General features: G+C 47.1%; 2 protein-coding genes across 7 annotated transcripts in view; one reads left to right on the plus strand and one right to left on the minus strand.

The window, feature by feature from the left end:
• FNIP2 (folliculin interacting protein 2) overlaps positions 1 to 21,262 on the plus strand; it is a 126,396-nt gene that overhangs the window by 99,208 nt on the left and 5,926 nt on the right. For all 6 annotated transcript variants that reach the window (XM_027567242.1, XM_027567244.1, XM_027567245.1 and 3 more), the window contains 3 exons: positions 1,813 to 3,010; positions 3,715 to 3,871; positions 17,644 to 17,844. In XM_027567242.1, coding sequence (XP_027423043.1) covers positions 1,813 to 3,010; positions 3,715 to 3,871; positions 17,644 to 17,844 — 1,556 coding nt within the window. The remainder of the gene's footprint in view (positions 1 to 1,812; positions 3,011 to 3,714; positions 3,872 to 17,643; positions 17,845 to 21,262) is intronic.
• Positions 19,572 to 21,262, minus strand: part of C17H4orf45 (chromosome 17 C4orf45 homolog) — a 134,096-nt gene continuing 132,405 nt past the window's right edge. The window contains exon 5 of the mRNA XM_027567248.1: positions 19,572 to 19,736. Coding sequence (XP_027423049.1) covers positions 19,689 to 19,736 — 48 coding nt within the window. The 3' untranslated portion in view covers positions 19,572 to 19,688. The remainder of the gene's footprint in view (positions 19,737 to 21,262) is intronic.

The following is a 21,262-nucleotide window of genomic DNA, read 5'->3' on the forward strand; positions in this document are numbered from 1 at the left end:
GAGTTTGCCGGGACGGGCCCTACTGCCACCTAGCTCCGCCCGTGTTCCCGTTCATCTTCTTGATGAATACTGGGGCCGAGTTAACAGTAGTGTCGTGTGAATCCCTGACACGGCCGTGACACCCCAGCCACAGCAGACGTGATCACAGGAAGTAGCAGTAACATGCTCTTAGTCAAGAAAGTTTTCTCAAACAAAAGTGCTTGTCCGGAGAGCAGCTACAGTTCTAAGTTATTTTCAATTCTTGCATGGTTTCTCAGTCAGGTGCAAAGCTTCCGAGGTAAAGTTCTACTAGTTTGTAACTTAGTCCTTTTATAGAGGGGATCGTGTGGCTACACTTCTGCCTTGCCCGTTACCTGTTCTCGGAGTCTAATTCTGGGAATCCTCTCAAGAGGAGAGGACCCACCTCTGATGGGTCCTATCACTTTCTGCTCAGTCTTAACCTTATGGCACCCCACTCCAGTACTCTTGCCTGGAAAATCCCACGGACAGAGGAGCCTGGTAGGCTACAGTCCATGGGGTCGCAAAGAGTCGGACACGACTGAGCAACTTCACAAGAATTGTCTCCCCCCTCTCCCTCTAGATGGAGTCCAGATTCCTGAGTTCTTACCTGTAGCTGTCACCATGTATCTCCTCTCCTTTACTTAGGGTCGTTCCACATTTTGATTTATACCAGCATTCTGATTATTCCCAAAGTGGTTTCTGATTCAGGGTTGCTCCTGCAGAGATGTAAGGGAGATAAATCTACGTGAAACACTCAGCACTGTGCCTGCAGTCAGGAAGTGTTGGCTTTTTGTTGTAATTGTCAATATTATTATCAAAGTACCAGAGATACACCTTACCAAGGGTAGTACTCAGATTTTATGAAATGCAGTAATTTTAATAGTCAGGCACTGGACAGATACCTGTGATGAGAAGCCTGTGCTGCTGGTTCTCAAAGGTTTGCCTTTCTTCTACCTTTAGCCAGTTTTTAATCAGCATGTCAGGATATAACTTATGGCGCATTTTTCTCCAGTAGAATTTCCATATGACCCAAGAGTAAAAAATCAGATTCATTATTCATGACCAAGTGATTTTTTTCATGTTAATCAAATTGATTCCACTTGATGCTCCTGTGTATTGAGCAAACCATTTCATTAAGTATTTTGAATTGATTCACTGCACTTCTGCTCAGAGATCCCAGAATTTGGATGTAACCCCAAGGCTTATTGTCCTCGGATTCTTCTAGAAAAGATCTCATCATTCTAGTTTCCAAAATAAATGATTTGGTTTGGTCACAAATAAGGGCTCTGGCTTTAGCCGTCCCTGGGGAGAAGGGAGCCAGCTGGCCCACTGACCTGCATGGTGAGACGCAGCCCGCAAACGGGGGCTGTGTGCATGGCACTGCACGCAGCCCTGGACCCAGTGTACACGCTGGTGCTACACCCACAGTACACACCCATGCTGCACCCAACATACGCCGGCACTGCACCCAGCACACTCCCATGCTGCGCCTTGCACACACCTGCACTGAACCCAGTGTACACACTGGTGCTGTACCCAGCATATCCCTGCACTGCACCCAGCATACACCACACTGCCCATGAGCACCCAGAGCAGGGCTGCTCCTGACCGGCCTTCCCAGGCAGACTTTCCACCCTAGAGGGAAACGAAAAGATGGTCATTCTAGGAGTTAATGACTCCTGTGTGTGTGCCTCGGGTGTGTGCAGTGAGTCTGGTCTGGGAACACGGCATCCGTGTTTCTCCTGTTCAGGCTGACACAGCCTTGAAGCGCTCACCCAGGTGACTGTGTCTTTGTGTCCACTTGGCCTCTAGGCGACCTTTACGGAGCTATCGGCTCTCCAGTGCGGCTGACGCGCACGGTGGTGCTGGGGAAGCAGAAGGATTTGGTGCAGCGCATACTGTACGTGCTGACCTACTTCGTGCGGTGCTCAGAGTTGCAGGAGAACCAGCTGATGTGGAGTGGGGGCCCCGCGCAAGGCGAGCAGATACTGCACGGGAGCAGCATCACCACCGCCCTGGAGAGGGGGGAGGTGGAGGAGTCCGAGTACGTGGTGGTCACGGTGAGGAGTGAGCCTGCCCTCCTGCCGCCCACCCTGCCCATGACCATGGCCGAGGGGTTGGCTGGGGTCCCGGTAGATGCTGACCCCAGAGACCTGTGTCCCCAACTTGATGGAGAAGGAGGCGGGGCTCTGGAGAAGAGCCTGACAGCCCACGGCGTGTGGAGACCTCAGGGCGCATCATGCGGGGAAGAGGAGAGTAAGGAGCCCCCTCGAGGCGGCTCTGCGAGGCTCCCCAGCGGTGCAGGTGTAGGCGCCGGGCTGAAGATGAGCCCTCCAGCCATCGGGGCGGAGCCAGGAGGGGAGATGCCCAAGAAGCTGCCAGACCGGTCGGCGGCCAGGCCATGCCCTGATGGACGTCTCCGGGACAGGCCGCCTTGGGAAAAGGTCACCTTCCACATTGGGAGCTCCGTGTCTCCGGAGTCGGACTTTGAAAGTCGCACCAAAGCAATGGAGGAGCGGCTACAGGCCTGCAGGTGTGCGGAGCCAGAGCCGGCACAGGGACCCCCGGCCGGGCCTGGGGCAGCTGCTGACCCAGCCCAGGAGGGCCAGGACCAGTGCATTCTGATGTGCTCCCGGTCCCCTGGGGTATCTGGGGTGGGCAGAGATGTCAGGACCGAGGCTGCCGTGGAGGTTGCTGGGGCTTCGGGCGCACCTGCCACCCCATGCGCACCTGCCAGCCCTGCAGGTGCGCCAGCAAGGCCGGGGGGTCAAAGGGGCAAGGACGCAGACGCGCTCGTGACGAGCGGGTGCACCACTCCTGTGCCCAGTGGCGATGCCGGCTTCAGGGTGGAAGGTGGCCTCCCCCGGAACGAGAGCTCAGACAGTGCCCTCGGAGACAGTGATGACGACACATGTGCAGCGGCCTCGCCGGACCTGGGTCCTGGAAGTGATCCTGATGCAGACCATGACCAGAGCGAAGGGTCACTGGAGGTGGAGCTGCCACTGCCCAGGTAAGGCCGGTGGAAGGTAGAGTGAACTGGGTCAGATGCTGCCTCTCTGGCCACTGAGGGATGCGGTGGTGGTGGGGAGCAAGGCATGTCATCTCTCGCCATCCTCAAGGAAGATCTGTGGCCATGGACGCCCAGCCTTGGAGGGCAGAGGGTGGATGTGGTGGTGGGTTACACCCCCAAGCAGCTTTTCCCCTGCCTGTCTGATAGGCCAGCTTCAGGTGGTCGGGAAACAGCACCTCTTCCTAAGGCAGCATCAGCAGATGACCTGGTCTGTAAAGCAGTAACTGGAGGTTTGTCCCTTCTCTGTCCTGGCACCCCCCTATGCAGGTGTGTGAGTTCCTGGATCCAGACTTTGCCAATGACACCGCCCCCCTCCCCCCCGCCCCCCGCACCCCACACACACACATGGAGTTTTTCTTCTCTCCCGACCCAGTGCCTGGAGGATGAGGTCTGTGAGGCACAAGAACAGACTCACAACCAGCCACCAGAATATCTGATTTTTCCTGCTCTTCCTCTTTAGGAAATTTCCTTTTCCGTTTAACTCCCTTCCCTTCCCGCGCCAGTGACCTGCTTCCCAGAGGACTCCTTATGTGGCCGTCCCTGGATCTGTTTCTCTCACCTCTGTCCCTGGGGCTTTGTTCCCACTGCAGTGCAAAAAGGGAGCATGTGTGCATTGTGCGTGCTGATGGCTGGTCTTGTTTTAGGTCTCAGAGCATCAGCAACCCCAATGTGAGAAACTTCGGCCGCTCCCTCCTGGCAGGATACTGCCCCACGTACATGCCAGACTTGGTGCTTCACGGGACCAGCAGCGACGAGAAGCTGAAGCAGTGCCTAGCAGCCGACCTGGTTCACACGGTCCAGGTGAGTGATCCCAGCTGGGAGCTTCAGGCTGCTGACCAGGGGGTGAAGGAGGGGCAGCCAGGCGACGTGGGCAGTCACAGGTATAGTCATGGGATTGTTGCTACAGATGCTGCCAGGGTTACAGGAACCAGTGAGGCTGCTGAGGCATCTGGGGACGTGTGGAGCTGGAGGCTGTGAGCACCACAGGACACAGCAGTGGGGAAAAGAAGAGGGTCTGCCTGGTTGTCGGAGCACGATGGGGTGGGGGGACCCCCGACCTCTCACTCCTCCAGCCGCTGAGCTCCTACAGGGCCTCCTTTGGGCTAAGCCCAGCTAGAAGCCTCAGAGTGAGGAGGTCATAGCTGATGCAGATCCAGGCCTGCGGTCTGCAGAGCTCACCTCTGCACAGGACAGGGAAGGGCACAGGGTGAATCTGGAGGCAGGCGGGGCAGGCCGGGCAGACAGAACAGTCAGCACAGATGGTGACAATTATATGCATCCCAGGAAGGACCAAAGAGATGTCACATGCATTTTGCTTTTTGGCTGATCCTTACAAGTTCCTAAAAGTAATCTATTTTAACTGGTTTGTCATTAAGTTCACTTTGATGGCTGTTTGAGGATGACTGTATAAAGATTAACACATCTTATGGAAAATTGCCTCGTGGCTGCCTCTTAGCGCTTCTCCACTATCTGCAGCGTGACAGGAACTAAGCAGTGGCGGAAACCATGTCAGTCTGACAGACCTGTTTTTAACTGAGCCGCTATTGGGCAGACGTGCAAAAAAATAGCTGTTTTGTATTGGAAGCATATTTTATCTTGGGCAGTAGGAAGAGTCCTCTTTGCATCAGGAAAATTGGAATTTAGCTGGTTACTTTCTCTTCGCCCAACAAGTACTTTTCAAGAGGTAGAACAGAAGGCAGTGCATGCAGTCTTTGGCCTTGAGCCTCTCCTCTGTGAAGACCAGACTTCCATCAGGCACAGGCCAAGCAGGCTGGAGGTATTTGTGTGAAATGGGAAGAAAAGTTTGATGGTGAAGCAGCTGCACTCACCCCCCTGAACAGGGAAGGAGGAGGTTTGGGGAGGGACCTGAGGCTGGGGGCCCGCCCCGTGCAGGGACTGGCACCAGGTTCCTGACCCACCCTGCTTTGTGCTTGGCCACCACCTGCTCCAGGCCAGCCCTGGAAGGAGGCAGTACTGTCGTTCTCTGTCTGCATAGTCCTCAGGAGCATTGTCCTTGCCTGTCGTCTCAGAGGCCCGCACGTCAGTGACCTCGGAGAAAGGAGATGCCCTCCTTGGGCAGCGCTCTTTCTAGGTCATCTGAGCCACTGGCCGTACTTTAGTGGCCACCAGGAGCGTAAGGCCCTCTTTTTGCAGCACCATGTGTTTATAATCATGTATGCAGCACTGAGGGGTTTTTCATTTGCCCGTGTCGGTTTGATCTGTAAGAACACTGGTGCTGCTCACTGGACCCTTCTTCCATGGAGCCTGGGTTCTGCTCTGACAGGTGTGCCAGGAGATCACATGTAAACCCACAGGGCTATTCTCACCCACCCATCCTCCAGCAAGTTATCATCCGAATGCCCCAGACCTGCTGACCACCACTATGAGGACTCATCTACAGACTGATTGTCCTCCCTGAACTTATTATCTGCAGAACCATTCATGACATTTTGTACATTTTCCATAGGCTGACACATTCAGATGTTTTGTGTATTGGGTTTCCATGGTGACCATCTAGGGCTATAATTCTTACATTCAAAGAAACAAAACCATGTTTCCTCTGCTTATGCTCTTAAAGACCTGTCACGTCCCATTTTCTCTTCCTTTCAAAGGTAGTATTTTCACACTGCAGCTGTTCTCGTCTCTGCAGACTATGCAGTCAGTGTGAGAGATGGAAAGTTATTAAGTCTAATAACCTACATTGTGTTGAGTGGTGGGAACATCTCCCATGCAGCCCGCGTGGGTGTTAATAGGGAATTGCAAGGGTCATAAAAATATCTTCAGAAGAATGTATCCAATCAGCATTAGTGGAGTTCTAATTTCACTTGGGACATTCATCGTAATGAATTTTGCTTTTGAAGTAAGTGTTCCATTTAAACTTCTCAGACTGGGATCCTGCTCCATGGCAGTGTTTAAATAAAAACAGGCTACTTTCAACTGCCATTGACAAATATTTGTTGGAAAATAAATTAGGAGGTTTAGGAGGCGGAACATTATATTGAATGACTGCTCCACAAAGCCTAGTAATTATTTAAATTCTTGAGTGTGTTGCCAGAGAAAAAAGCAAAGATCCAAGAACAGGAGCCGAGTTAGGACTGAAATACTGGCTTGTTGAGGAGGAAGAGCTCGGGATAAATTGCTCTCTCATAATTTACTTTCAAGAACCTGGTTTTTGAATTTTAATAATTCCTAGTATTCATGCCACACTTCATCCAGCTTTGAGATTCATAGTTGTTTACAGAGAAGGATTTTTAACTTTTTAAGAGAAGTTGATTTACATTATTGATCCGTTTTCGAGGCCTGCGCGTGACAGGATTTTGAAATCTGTCTTATGTAAATACGCACTTCTGTAACCTCAATGGACTGGGTTGTGGAGTTTCTTCTCTCACTGAGGTACTGCGTCTGGAGCTCCCAGTACTAAGAATTTCTTTTTGTGCATTTCCTTATCCTAGACTCTTATGAAAGAAAGAAGTGTTAACTTTATTTCATTCATGTCCATTTTTGTTACCGGCTTCCACATGGTAAGATTCTAATGGCCTTTAAACATTTTAACATGTGTTCTTATTTAATCCACCTCCTACCTCTGTTCCAGCGTTTGAACTGTTTCTCTGCCTCCTAATGCGTAGATTATACAGCTGCCTTGAGTTAGGCTGAGGTCATACTTAGTTTCATGTTTTTCCTGCTGCATCTAAATGTGAATTCTTTCTTCTGTTTTCCTTTTGACTTTGAAGGGTGAAGTGGGAGAGCCAGCTTCACTCTGCACCCATGACTCTCAAGGAGCTTTTTCTCTCTCCTTCTTTTCACCTGTGTCTTGTCCACCTGTGGGGACTGCTGACCCATGGGTTCTGGGTACTGGGCCGGGACAGCTATGAAGTTGCAGGGAATGGAGGTGGTGGAGGAGGCTGACTTGACCCTATGCTGTGGTGTTACTGCTTGTTCGATGGTCATCAGGTAAATCTGTTGGCTTTGCTAGGCCTCAGAGAAACATATTTAGAGGAATAGAAAAAATGTAACCCAGCAGTTAAGAATGCAGCTTCTAAAGGCAGACGTACCTGCGTTTGACTCATGGCTTACTCCTTGTGGCTGTGTGGCCTTGGGCAGGTTTCTCTCATCTTCCAAGCATCTTTTTCATGTTCTAGAAAATGATAGCACTTGTAGGTCTGATTGAAGACCATGAGATGATGCGTGTCTGTTGTTGAGCACAGCGCCCCACACATTACTGAACATCCATTAAACAGTAGCTGTTAAAATGACACCGTGAACATGCTTTGTAAATTAGTTTTCCAGGATGCTCACGCTCTGGCTCATGAACAGCAGCAGTACCCATTCATTCAGTGTTAACGGCTGCTGAGTTCCCTCTGCCATGACGGTCCAAGGAGCAGGCCAAGCCACTTAAAGCTCTGCAGGGTCAGGTCATCGAGACCAAAATTAGCATCACATGTTGTTTCTTTTAAGAAAAACTCTACGCTAGGGCTTCAGGCATCTTCAGAACACTCTCTAAAACGAGGAAAAGTTGGATATGGCAACCTCTTTAAGAGTAGCAACAGGTTGACTCCAGAAATCAGTAGTGCAGATAAGGAGCTTTGCTAATGGCTTGGCTGTGCTGTGAGCCTTGAATACCTAACGGAGCCCATGCCACACCATCAGCCAAGGAGGTTAAGAAAGAGCCATGAGTCACAGGGACCGATAAAGCATTGCCTTAGTAACAAATACAACACTGAGGTGGCCCGGATCAGCAGCCACCTTCAGTCAATGGTGTTGTAGAGGAAACAGCCATGCAGAACACATCCGCTGTTTGAGACAGAACAGCTCTGGTCGCCTCCTTTCCTGGGTAGGGTGGTGAGCATGGTGGGGCCATGGACCTTCAGCCCCAACTCACTGTTGAGGGGTGTGTGTGTGTGTGTGTACATGTACACACATGTCTGTATAAATGCACATGTATAAATATGCACACTGGGTTATGACATTCAAACGTATTTCTTACTGCACATGGTGATTTTTAAAAATACTTGAAAAAACTACTGGTATCTGGGTATCGCCAACTCCAGTCTGAAATCTTGGTGACCCCCTCCCCTCCTCAGCGCCCCTCCACCTGCAGCCATTACCTGGATGCAGCCACTTTACACATAGCCATGGAGGGCTCCTTCTCAAATAGGGATTTGATTGGTCACTCTTCTGCCCTCATAGGCACCCATTTCTTTAGAGAGTGAATTCTAGTCTCCTTGGCTGGGATCGCCCCTCATATGTCCTTCACACACGCACACACGTGGTCACACTGTCGACCAGCCTTTAACTCCCCTCCTCTCTCCCACCTCCTGGCCGATTGCTGTGTTCCCTCTGTCTCAGGCACCATGGAACCAATTTCTGTGCCATTTGCAGACCTCATCCTGACGTTGCGCCTTCTCTGAAACCATTCCAGTCCCTTTGCACAGGCCATGTGCTTCAGCCTGCAGCGTCTTCTCCTGCCAGGCTTGCAGTGCCCAAGCAGGAAGGGGGCTTCAGTCCTGCCAGTCCAGCACCCAGTCCAGGGACAAGCAACACAGTGTGGTCCCCTGCACTGGTTAGAGAAGAGTGTGTTCCTTCAGGGGACCCTGTGCTCTAGACTGTGACCCTCCTAAAGCAGAGAAAAGAGATAGACTCTGCATTTTGGAGAAGGCAATGGCACCCCACTCCAGTACTCTTGCTTGGAAAGTCCCATGGACGGAGGAGCCTGGTGGGCTGCAGTCCATGGGGTCGAGAAGAGTCAGAAACGACTGAGCGACTTCATTTTCACTTTTTACTCTCATGCATTGGAGAAGGAAATGGCAACCCACTCCAGTGTTCTTGCCTGGAGAATCCCAGGGACGGCAGAGTCTGGCAGGCTGCTGTCTATGGGGTCACACAGAGTCGGACACGACTGAAATGACTTAGCAGCAGCATTTAAGATATAAAGACGAAGACTACTGTGCTTAGATGTGATGCCTGAAGCCCTTTGTGTTCTTTTTCTTTACCTAAAAGAGAATAAAAAGCTCTCAAAGGCATCATTTCTCTTGCATTTTGTAAATATTAGACACGTGGCTAATTTTGATGTTTTCCCCAGTTTTTTCATCAAAGTATTTGGACTGTGCAAAGTATTTGGACATCTAAGCCATTCTCTGCAGAAAAAGCTACCAGCCTTCTTACATTTTGTCTTAGCATCATGCACATCCTCCCATAACTTTGTTCTGATGATCCCTTTTGACCTCGAGCATCTCTCCTCGACTTTAAACTGTTTGCTTCCTCAGCAAGTGACTGGCCTAAAGTTTAAGGCATCCCTGAAGCTGTGCCCTGTATGCTCAAGGCTGAGGCTTCCCCGAGCCCCTGCCTCCCAGGACCCCTCAGCAGTGCCCAAGGTCCAGAATGGTTGATTCTCTCTGTTTCTCTACTTTATCACAACTCTAGAAGCCTTTAGAGACGACATGGTGCCTGTTTCCAAGAGACACATACAGCACATAAAACAGAACAACAGCAACATGATAGTCTTGCGGTCAGGACGAGGGGGCTTAAGCCGAATGGGCAGGGGCGTTAGCCCTCCTCCCACAGCCCAGAGTAGCTGCTGAGTAACTACGTTTAAAATGGTGATGGTGATAAAAGGAAGGAATTGAAACCCTTAAAAAGATGGTCTGATATGATACCCAGCTATTTAGATTTGTAAAAGAACTAAAGGGAGCTGCTAAAATGGAAAAATGCAGTCATGGAAATTAAAACTCAGGGGGGTAGTCTAATGAGCAGAACAGATTAAATGCAGCCAGAAGGGATTAGAGTTTGTGAAACAGTGACGAGATACAGACCTGCCCCTGTGACTGTAACTCTGAGACAAAAGGACATGAAAAAAATGTGAAAAGAGCCAGTAAGAGACGTGGTGGCTTGAGCGAGACGGTTTTATGGTGTATACAGGAGGCAGGACAGAGAAACAGTATTTGAAGGAAGAATGGCTGCTATCTTTCAGATTAGATGAGCCCACTGACAGGAACACATCCACGCTGAGCTTCAGGTCATCAAAGAAAAAGGAAACTTGTCACTGGCCAGAGAGGATGGCTCTGTCCTTCAGGAAACCGAAATCCAGCATGTGACTAAAGACATAAACAGTGAAAATAGAGGCCACTGTCAGGATGGGAGGCAAAGAAGGCATGGATGGCTTCCTGGAGGAGGTGACATCTGCAGTGAGGATAAGCAGAGCTGGAATGAGGGCTCCAGGCAGGGCACAAGGACCTCCCCCAGGGGCTGCAGACTAACTGCAGGCGGAGCCAGCTTGACTGCCATAGGAGCTTCTGTCTGTCACTGTAAACTGCCGGCGGTAAAGCCTGGGTGCCGAGCATTTAGCTTTCGGTATTCCAGATGATATTATAGACTGGAAGAGGTGTTTGAGAATGGTGAGTGGTGATAGGATTCTGTTCTCTGCATGAATGTGAGACTAAAGGTGGGTTGTTGTTTTTTGGGGGGTATGGGCCATTTTTAAGGTATTTATTGAATTTGTTACAGTGTTACTTTTGATTTATGTTTTCATTTTTTGCCTGCAAGGCATGTGGTATCTTAGCTCCCCAACTAAGATTGAACCCCCACGACCCCACCATGGGCACCCCCTCCCCGCCCCTGGATTGGAAGGCAAAGTCCTAGCTACCAGGGAGGCCCCAGACTGAAGGCTTAAAAAGAGAAAAAAAACTGGTCAGGCAGCCACATGTATCTGCATCCTTCTATGTGCCCTCAGCCATCCAGAAGTGGGTGGACTTACTTAAATCCTCAGTGCCAAAGATGTGAGGGGTTGTGGTTATGTAGGTGGGCCTTGGCCCCTAGAGAGATAGGAGAATTAAAAACAGGATCTGACGACATTTAACCAAGAGCAGATGCTGAGAATGTGAGCCTCAGAGCATTGATTATCTGCTTTTTCTCTGTGACTAACCCAAGGCCTATTGAAATGTTGTAAGGACAAAGACTGACAGAGTCTTGTCAAGAGAACACACTGGTCATAGCAAACACCCTTTTCCAGCAATCCAAGAGATGATTGTACACATGGACATTACCAGATGGTCAAAACTGAAATCAGATTGATTATATTCTTTACAGCTGAAGATGGTGAAGCTGTGTACAGTCAGCAAAAACAAGACCTGGAGCTGACTGTGGCTCAGATCATGAGCTCCTTATTGTATAATTCATGCTTAAATTGGAGAAAGTAGGGAAAACCACTAGGTCATTCAGATATGACCTAAATCAAATCCTTTATGATTTTACAGTGAAGGTGATAAATAAATTCAAGGGATTAGATCTGGTAGAGAGGGCCTGAAGAACTATGGATGCTTAGCATCACTAATTATTAGAGAAATGAAAGTCAAAACTACAATGATGTGTCACCTTACACCAGTTAGAATGGCCATCTTCAAAAATGTATAAACAATAAATGCTGAAGATGGTGTGGAGAAAAGGGAACCTCTTACACTGTAGGTGGGAATGTAGACTGATATAGCCACTGTGGAGAACAGTATGGAGGCTCCTTAAAAAACTAAAAATAGAACTACCATATGACCCCATAATCCCATTCTTGGGCATATGTCCAGAGAAAAACATGGTCCAAAAGGATACATGTACCTTAATGTTCATTGCAGCACTTTCACAATAGCCAAGACACGGAAGCAACCTCAATGTCCACTGACAGATAAAGAAGATGTGGTGCATAAATAGACAATGGAATACTACTCTGCCATGAAAGAATAAAATAATGTCATTTGCAGTAGCGTGGATGGACCCAGGGACTATCATACTAAATGAAGCAAGTCAGACAGAAAAAGACAAATATGTGGTATTGATTATATGTGAAATACAAAAAATGATACAAATGAACTTATTTACAAAACAGAAACAGACTCACAGACATAGAAAATAAACTTGTGGTTACCAAAGGGCAGAGGGGGAAGGGATAGATTAGGAGTTGAGGATTAAAATATACACACTACTGCATATAGATAAAATAGATACGGAACAAGGAGCTATACTGTATAACACAGGGAACCAGAGTCAATATCTTGCAATAATCTGTAACGGGAGGATATGTTAAAAAAAAAAAAAAGATATGTTTTCGTATATATGTATAACTGAATCACTTTACATTTGAAACTAACACAGCACTGTAAATCAACTATTTTTCAAAAAAAAATTTTAATAAAGAGGTCACTACATAAAATGTTAGTGGTATAAATAGCTGTACATGGAAAAGAAATATGTTAATAGTTGTGTGGATGACTTAATAAGAACTGGATCCAATCTAGAAATAAAGAAATCTGAATAGAGAATTGTTCAACAGAGCCAGCATGTATTAGGTATTTAGCTCATGCCTTGCATTTTGTTATGTTCATTTCTGAGACTACGGAAGAAAACGTAATTTCTCTCCTTGAGTTATTTACGGAATCACTGAGTAGACAAACAGATGTGCAATCAAGAGAGAGTTAGGACAGTGTGATTCCATGCCAGACAGTGGACGTGGGGAGTCTCATTGTGGGGCAGAGGGGAGATGGGGCCAGGCCAGGCCCCTGAAGAACTGGAATGTTTAGAAGGGAGCGCCCCAGCCTGAGTGAGAGACGGGCTTCCTCTCTGCCTGGAGAAGGAGGTTCTCCTGAGAAAGCCTGGAGGGGAATGTGTGCAGGTGGAGGTGAGCCGGAGGGAAGCTGCAGGGATGCAGAGACAGTTTGACCCATAAGCATTGGGGGAGGGGCCCATGCTAGGGTAGGTTTCTGAGTCAGAGAGGGTTTGGGGATGTGGTTACATGAAGGGGTGATGTAGGATGTAGGGAAGCAAGGGGATGCACCTGATGAGTGGGAGGCACTACACTATGAGTCTCATGCACATTTTGTCACAGAAACCCTGAATTAAGTACCGTCACACACTGCATGGTGGTTCATCCGTAAATAATCCTCCTGCTAATGCAAGAGATACAAGTTTGATTCCTGGGTCATGAAGATCCCCTGGAGAAGGAAACGGCAACCTGCTCCAGTATTCTTCCTGGGAAATCCCATGGACAGAGGAGCCTGCTGGGCTACAATCCATGTGGTAGCAAAGAGTCAGACACAACTTAGTGACTGAACAGCAACACACTCTGCAGATGTAGAGATGGAAGCCCCAGAGAATGGGGTCGCTAAGGCCCCACAGCCAGTAAGTAATGAAGTGACAGTCAGGCCCAACCCTGCCTGGCTTCAGAGTCTCGGCTCCTTGATGAAATATCCAGACCTGAGGGAGGGAGTTCGAGAGGTCAGGCTCATGGGAGGTGTTTGAACCATTCAGTCTAATGGTTTACAACGTTTGTCAAAGTGCTTAATTTCTCAAAAGCATGCTCCGTGCATTCGTTACTGGTAAGTGTATTTATGTGTACCTTGGGTTGTATGCGGACCTGATAAAACTAAAGAAACCTGCCTGACAGATTTTACTATTAGTTACTTCTATATTTAATAAGTTACGGCTCATAAGTAAAAGTAATAAAGAAGTGTCATGTAATTCAGTTTTCCCTTCGTTTATGGTGGTTCTACATATGCCATAAGTAGAGCCATTGCGAAGAGGAGTTTTCTGTTGAATACCAGGCAGGGCAGAGGCGTGTGTGGGTGAGAGTTCCTGTGATTATCCAGGCGGGTCTTCTGGATCTCAGAGTTCTTTAAATTCTACAAGCTTAGTGACCAACTAATAAACCAAACCGTAAAACATTTACACTGCCCATTACTGCCCATAAACGTTACTGTTTAGTGGGCTGTGTTTCCTTTGGAAAGATACATGTCAGAAATCTCCAGAATCATCAGAACATGTGCTTCAATGCTCTGACCTTAGAGAAGTTTAGACCAGATCAGGACTGGGCTGTCAGTTGCCCTGGTGGTCCTTAGATGATAACTTGAAATGGTTGCAGATGACATTTTTTTATCTCTCTCCAGTATTCTTTTTCTTGAATATTTACATTTCCTTCTATTTCCATCTTCCTTTAAAAAAAAGTATTTGGTCTTCAATAAATGAATAACTACTAAATGGCATAGTTAGATGGAGACAGTTATGGTGACCTGTGGATGTATTTAGGGAAAGTCAAAGTGTTAATTGCTCGGTGACGCCTGACTTTTTGTGACCCCCATGGACTGTGGCTCACCAGACTCTACTGTCCGTGGCATTTTCCAGGCAAGAATGCTGGAGTGGGTAGCCGTTCACCTCTCCAGGAGAACTTCCTGACCCGGGGATCTTCCTGAATTAGGGATTGAACCTGGATCTCCTGCATTGCAGGTAGATTCTTTACCATCTGAGCCAGCAGGGAAGCCCATTTAGGAAATTACATGTTAAATATGTAGTAGTCTGAGAATGTATAATTCTTTTTTAAAATTTTATTGAAGTACAGTTGATTTACAGTGCTGTGTTCATTTCTGCTGTATAATAAAGTGACTCAGTCATACATATGTGTATTCTTTCTCATGTTCTTTTCCATTCTGGTTTGTCACAGGTTATTGAATATCGTTCCCTATACACTTCTTTCTTTAAGGTGCTGTCCTGACAGCATTCCGTGGTTCTTCTTCCCTGGATCCCACACACGTGACACTCAGTGCTGTGCATGGGATCACGGGTGCTTGCCTTCCCTGTGACTGCTGGGCTCGACCTGGTCTGTCTGAAGTCTGTCCTTTCTCAAGGAGCTGGTCCTGCACTTGGGGCTGAGAGTCCAGGAGAGAGGAGTCAGCCCCTCCTTCAGGGAGTGGGCTCTGGGCTCCCTGTGCATTGTCCCAACCTTCGGACGCAGCTCTCTTTAGTCTGTCCCCAGGTTTCCAGTGGTGATTTAGAAACGGCTCGTGCTCACATTTTCTCTCACGTAATTGTGCCGTCTCCTCTGTTGCTCCTCTGCTGTTTCCACCCCCAGGTCTGCAGCCTCCTGGGGTCACTGGTACCCAGACAGCCTTCTATCCATCACGTCCCCAGTGAGCCTTGCCGCCCTCCTGCCGGTGGCTCACTTCTGGAGGTGGAGCTATGTGCGGTTGTCGGTGGTGTGCGTGGTACCGCGTAATCTGCGGTCTGTCTGCTTTCCTTGGATCAATATACTGCTCCCTTCCCTGCCACGAGGGGTGGGAAGCTACTTAGGAAACTGAGTGAGTTGGAAACTAGGGCCCAAATTATCCACTACAAATAGTTCATCCAACTAAAGCTAGACTTTTATACCAACTGTCCCAGCCTCCTGGCCCCCTACTCACAGGGAGGTCTCGGAGAAGGAGCCCTTGAATGACCTGGCTTGGATCCTGTTCCCGCACCTTGATAGAGGAAGGTGACTGAAATCCAGGGAGAGGAGATTGGCATGCCTTCCTCTCACTGTGTGTACATGGGCATATGGACTTTAATGATTTTTTATATATATATATATATTTTTTTTTTTAGGGGCTTCCCAGGTGGCACAGTGGTAAAGAATCTGCCTGCCAGTGCAGGAGACGCAGGAGACATGGGTTTGATCCTTGAGTCAGGAAGATCCCCTAGAGTAGGAAATGGCAACCCACTCCAGTGTTCTTGCCTGGAGAATCCCATGGACAGAGGAGCCTGGCAGGCTAGAGTCCATGGAGTCACAAAAGAGTCAGACACAACTGAGTGACTAAGTACATATACCTCATATACACACACAGCACATACACTTTCATAATGGAAGTCCCGTGAAGGAAAGGTCTTCGTATAGATTCATACAGATCTTTTCTGGGAAATACCCAGCACACTGTGAATTTCTGATAAAGGCAAAGCATTGAAGGAACTTGAACTCCAAATGCAAATCTTTTAAATTTCCAAATTTTCATTTGCTTTGATCATAAGGACCAAGTCATTGTCCTCTTGCTGTGGATCGTGACACAGGGATTGAGCAAGAACTTGCCGGAACTTGTAGAAGGAACTTGTGGCAGCCATGTCTGTACTTTCTGTTCTGGAGAATGTGTACAAGGGTAGGAGTGAGGCGTCACAAGACCCTGTGGGTGAGAGTGGGAATTTGTGGTCATTATGTGTGTGTGGGCATTTCAACTCTTTGGTTAAAAAGTCTAAGAAATGAGAGCCGTCCTTGGGAAACTGGGCTCCATTAATTCAAGGATCTGTTCTGTCACATTCTTCGTTCTTCATGTTTAAGATTATTTAAACATACACTTGAATAAATGTGGGCCACTAGATTTTGCCTGATTTGCTGTTCTTTTCAATGGGGAAATATTGTAAACCATGAAGGTTGCCCTCCTGGATATAGGACAGGAATAAATGTTGCTCCCAACAAAGTTCTCATTCAGCCCATCAGTCACTTCTTCCCGATCTATAAGAAAGAATACAGAGATTGAATCAAAAAAGCCTCAAAACGAAGGAACCAGATCACCTGTTAAATGTAGAGTATGGCAGCAAACATCTTGAGTTTCCATCAATAGCCTCCCCAATAATAGTGCTGTCTTTTTTTAAAAAAAACTTTCATTTATTTGTTTATCTGTTTATTTTGGCTGTGCTGGGTCCTCCACGTGTGTGGGCTTCCTCTGCTTGCAGTGAGTGGGGCTGCTCTCTAACCGTGGCAGGCGAGCATCTCACTGCGGTGGCTTCTCATGTTGTGGGCACAGTCTCCAGGGTGGGGGAGTTAATAGTTGTGGCACCTGACTCAGTTGCCCCATGGCATACGGGATCTTCCCAGACTAGGGATCGATCCAGCGTCCGCTGCATTGGAAGGCAGATTATTAACCACTGGACCATCAGGGAAGCCCTAGTGTTAAGTCTTAAGTACGTTCATCAGTGGCCACACTTGTACCTTTTGGCCTGGTCTCAATAACACAGCTCCCTGGTCCCGTCTGTCTAGGTGGCTGTTGGAGGTGATTTATGTATGTAGCACGTGGTTCCTGCGTAAATATCACTCGTGAATAAAGCTATACTTTTCGGGGAATATTAAGTCACCCTTCCAAACCTCGTGATGGGAAAAATGGCAGTAGACTCCTACACCGTATTCTGACAGTCTCCATTGTAAAGGGAGTGAGCAGAGGCTTCCCTGGCAGTCCAGTGGTTAAGACTCCACGCTTCCACAGCAAGGGCACAGGTTTGATCCCAGTTCAGGGAACTAGGATCCCACAAACCACACACAAAATAAAGGAGAGTGCAGCCTTCCAGAAGGAAGTGGACTTTCATGTCCTGGTTTGGAGCAAGATTGCAGGCCTTTTTGTTTACCTGTGAGCACTTGATGATGTTTATGGGTCCCTTCTGAGTGTAGGAATAAAATAATGTTGGACTGCAGTTTTATCAAGTTAATGTTTAAATGGCATTGTGACAGCACTCTTGAGTCCCTGTGGAGCCCTGGGCTCCTGGGGCTCCCACCATCACTTTCTTTTTATTTTTCAATTGGAAAAAAATTGATGTACAATGCTGTGTTGGTTTTTGCCATACAACAATGCCGAATCAATCATTGGCATACATGTATCCCCCTCCCTCTTGAGCCTCCCTACTGCCACTGTAGATCATCACAGAGCTCTATAGCTCCCTGTGCTGTACAGCAGCTTCCCACCCGCCATCTATTTTAGACACCTGGAAGCATGGCGAGGAGTTGACCCCCTGTGTCTGCCCTGCAGCATCCCGTGCTGGACGAGCCCATCGCCGAGGCCGTATGCATCATTGCAGACACAGACAAGTGGAGCGTCCAGGTGGCCACGAGTCAGAGGAAGGCGGTGGATGGCATGAAACTCGGCCAGGAGGTCCTGGTGTCAAGTCAGGTGTCCAGCTTACTGCAGTCCATCCTGCAGCTCTACAGGCTTCACCTCCCTGCCGACTTTGTAAGTTTGTGTTCTCCAGTCATTAGAGAAATGAACTATAAAAACACTTCCCATGGTATTGTGGTTATAAAGTCACAAGTTCCTGTGTATTGATTTTAGTATAATTGGATGTTAGCATCAGTGGAAACAGAGCATGTGATACAAAACCAGCACATGGGCTGGATTCAGTAACAATAGTCCTTCTGGAAACAGAGACATCATCTCTTTGAACAAGTTACATGAAGAAGTAGGTATAATGTGAAGGCAGTGGTCAAGCACACAGGGAAATTTAAAATACCCTCCTTGGGGAAACTTATTGGATTTTCCGTCATCAGTTTGGTGCCAAATCAGCCGACTTTCTGAAGGGACTGTCGTTCCATCTGCTCAGGGACAATCCTCCCAGAGTTGTTATGGATAAAGTAGGATATTGTATGTGTCAATACTTAAAATGTTGACTCACCGTAGCTGTAGAGGATGGTATCAGTTGTTCCTTTTTGAATGGGATTTTGCAACCACTTTGATAACATTATATTAAATACAGACAGCAGACAGACCCCCTGAACTCCTAGAAAATGATCAACAGTTCTCCCTGAGTCTCTGGAATAATATGCACAACAAATCCGTGTGTGTGTGTGTGTGTGTGTACGCATACATATGTAGAGAGATGAAGAGAAACCACACTTAAGGAGGGAGGGAGCCAGGTTTCCAGAGCAGGAAGGCATGTACCAGGAGGGGAAGAACTCCAGGAGCTGGGAGGGTCGCACCTGAGATGAGCTCACCTGCATTCTCAGCTCCCCCTCCCTCCCCTGTCTGCACTCAGCCCCGCACCAAACAGCTAGCATCTCCCTGCCAGCCTCCATCTCCCTGCCAGCCTCCGGCCTCCACAAAAGATGCAGAGCTAGTAACAAGCAAGTAGGTGGCTGGATTACGGTCAGCTCCCTGATTGCTCAGGAAGGGTTATTCCCCTGAGTTCTTGTGACCAGACCTACAGATGCACCATACCCCTTGGAAAGCCAGGAATCCTGTGTCCTTGGAGGGGGGCTTTGAAACACTGAGGTGGCAGCGTGGCATCACAGGGACATCACGGGGATCACATCTGGGCTTTGCCTATTTGGTTCCTTGGGCACCTCAGCTTTTTCCTTTGTGAACTGGTACCTTTGCAGCAAGCACGTGAGAGCCTCGCTGAGGTGTGCTTTGTACCTGGCCAAGCCCAGGGTGAGATGAGGCTCCTTGCAGCCAGTGGACAGTAGTGGACAGTCAGTGGGCTTTCAGACCAGGCTCCTCTGCTTCCTAACCATGTACCTTGTCAAAGCTGGGGAACAGCAGAAACTGTCCTGTCTGTTATGGGAATTAAGTAAGCTAATTGACTTAGCTGGGGCTAAGTGAATTACTGGGGCTAATTCTCTGGGACTTCCCCGCTGGGTCAGCGGTAAAGAAACTGCCTGCAATGCAGGAGACCCAGGTTCAATACCTGTGTCAGGAAGATCCCGTGGAGGAGGGCATGGCAACCTACTCCAGTATTCTTGCCTGGAGAATCCCATGTACAGAGGAGCCTGGCGGGTTACAGTGCTTGGGGTTGCAAAGAGTTGGACATGACTGAAGCAGCTGAGCACAGTTCACCTAAAGCACTTGGAGTAACACTGGATGTTATACACACTCATAAGACAGCTTCTGTTGGTATAATTGTTAAGAATAACTACTTATGTGAAACAGTGCTCACGGCTGTGAAGAAGGACACCACCTATTCACTGAAACCTTTATTTGGGCTTTAAATGGCAGGACCCCTGTCCCAGTGGTGACCCAGGAGGCACCTGTGGCTTCTTACAGCATGACCCTTGTTCTGCACTTGCAGGCAGCTTTTCCTTCTAGTAGCAACGTGCATCATGTTGATGTAGAGGCTGAAACTTGCTTTTCTGTAAGAAAAGAGAGATGTATTTGATTATACAGTTTTTTTACTATTTTATATTTTATATTTACTTTTATATTTTATTCTGTAATCCATATCTCTCACTACAGTTGACATCTTAAGTTATCCCGGCAGTAAATTACCACAGTTCTTTTTTACTTAATTTAGACATGTTACATTTAACCACAAAATCAAGATCAAAGAAAATTTCATCTGCAGTTTAAAATTCTCCTTAAAATTCACTTGAATGAAATATACAATTAATTTTCTGTTGGTGCTTTGAATATGGAAAGAGAAAGTAGCTATTTAAAATTTCAGAAGTTAAAATTGAAGAAATCCATCTCAGAAAGGAAGGAGCAGATCCCCAAATAGTTCAATTTCATAATCAAGCTTTGTTAAAAAAAAAAAAAAAATTCTAAATGCTTGGATTTCAAGTTTCATGGACATTTCACATGAACCAACATTCTCTTTATTTCCATACTGCAATACATAGTTTTCCTGGGGACTATGAAAATGCTGTAAATTCACTATTTTAAACCATAAAGGATTCAACATACTGTAGATGTTCCTTTTAATATTTTATAATGCTCTTATTAAAACTTTGTATTTACTCCATAGGGAACTGAAACTGAGCAGGAGAGCCTTCCCCCAGTGAACCCCACTTCCTTGGGGGAACATTTCCATGAGAGCTGGTGAACTCCCCCTTGCTTTCATTATTACTCTTACTCACTTACCAGTTGTGTTTCATCCACACAACACAATGCACTTAAGGTTTTAAGCCGATGGAAAAGATTGCATCTCGAATGCATACTTTGTCTACATCACTGATCAGCCCAGATGGTCAAGATCAACATTGTCAAGTGCATCTGTTAATCTTTTTACCTTGAAGACAGCAGGCGTAAATGGTCTAGAAGAGAATCACGTCAGATGGACCCTTGCCAGAGCCATCAGGTGACTTACTGAGGTGCCTGATGACTGCCTGCCAAACGCAGAAGCATTTGCCTCTGGTGCAAAGCACAGATGGTTGCTGTTCTCTAAAACACGAAGTTGGACACAGTTCCAAGGGTAGAGATGTCCTGAAAATAATTGCCTGTCTCTATTGTTATTAGAGACCTAGTTAAAGTACACTCTTGAGAGACAAGAAAAGTTCAGAATAACCTTGTTCCAGTCATTCTTCTGGGAATGAATTGTAACAAAATAATCTGAGGTATAGAAAACAACAACAGAGATGCTTTTTATAAAAAGGCATTGGTAAAGAATTTTTAATAACATGGGGAAGGGATTATTAGAAAGTTTTTTGAAAGCAGAGAATAATTGTACTTATAGAATGATTTCAACTATGTAAAACAAAAGCTTTTTTAAAAAGACTAGAAGATATATATGAAGCTCCTAACAGTCATTGGAAAAAGTAAACTGACTTGTTTTACAAAAACCTGTTCTTTAATATTTTTTAATTTATATTAGAATATAGTTGATTTATAATGTAGTGTTAGTTTGAGGTGTGCAGCAAAGTCATTCAGTTATACATATACA

Source organism: Bos indicus x Bos taurus, chromosome 17 (assembly GCF_003369695.1).
Source record: "Bos indicus x Bos taurus breed Angus x Brahman F1 hybrid chromosome 17, Bos_hybrid_MaternalHap_v2.0, whole genome shotgun sequence".
NCBI lineage: Eukaryota > Metazoa > Chordata > Mammalia > Artiodactyla > Bovidae > Bos > Bos indicus x Bos taurus.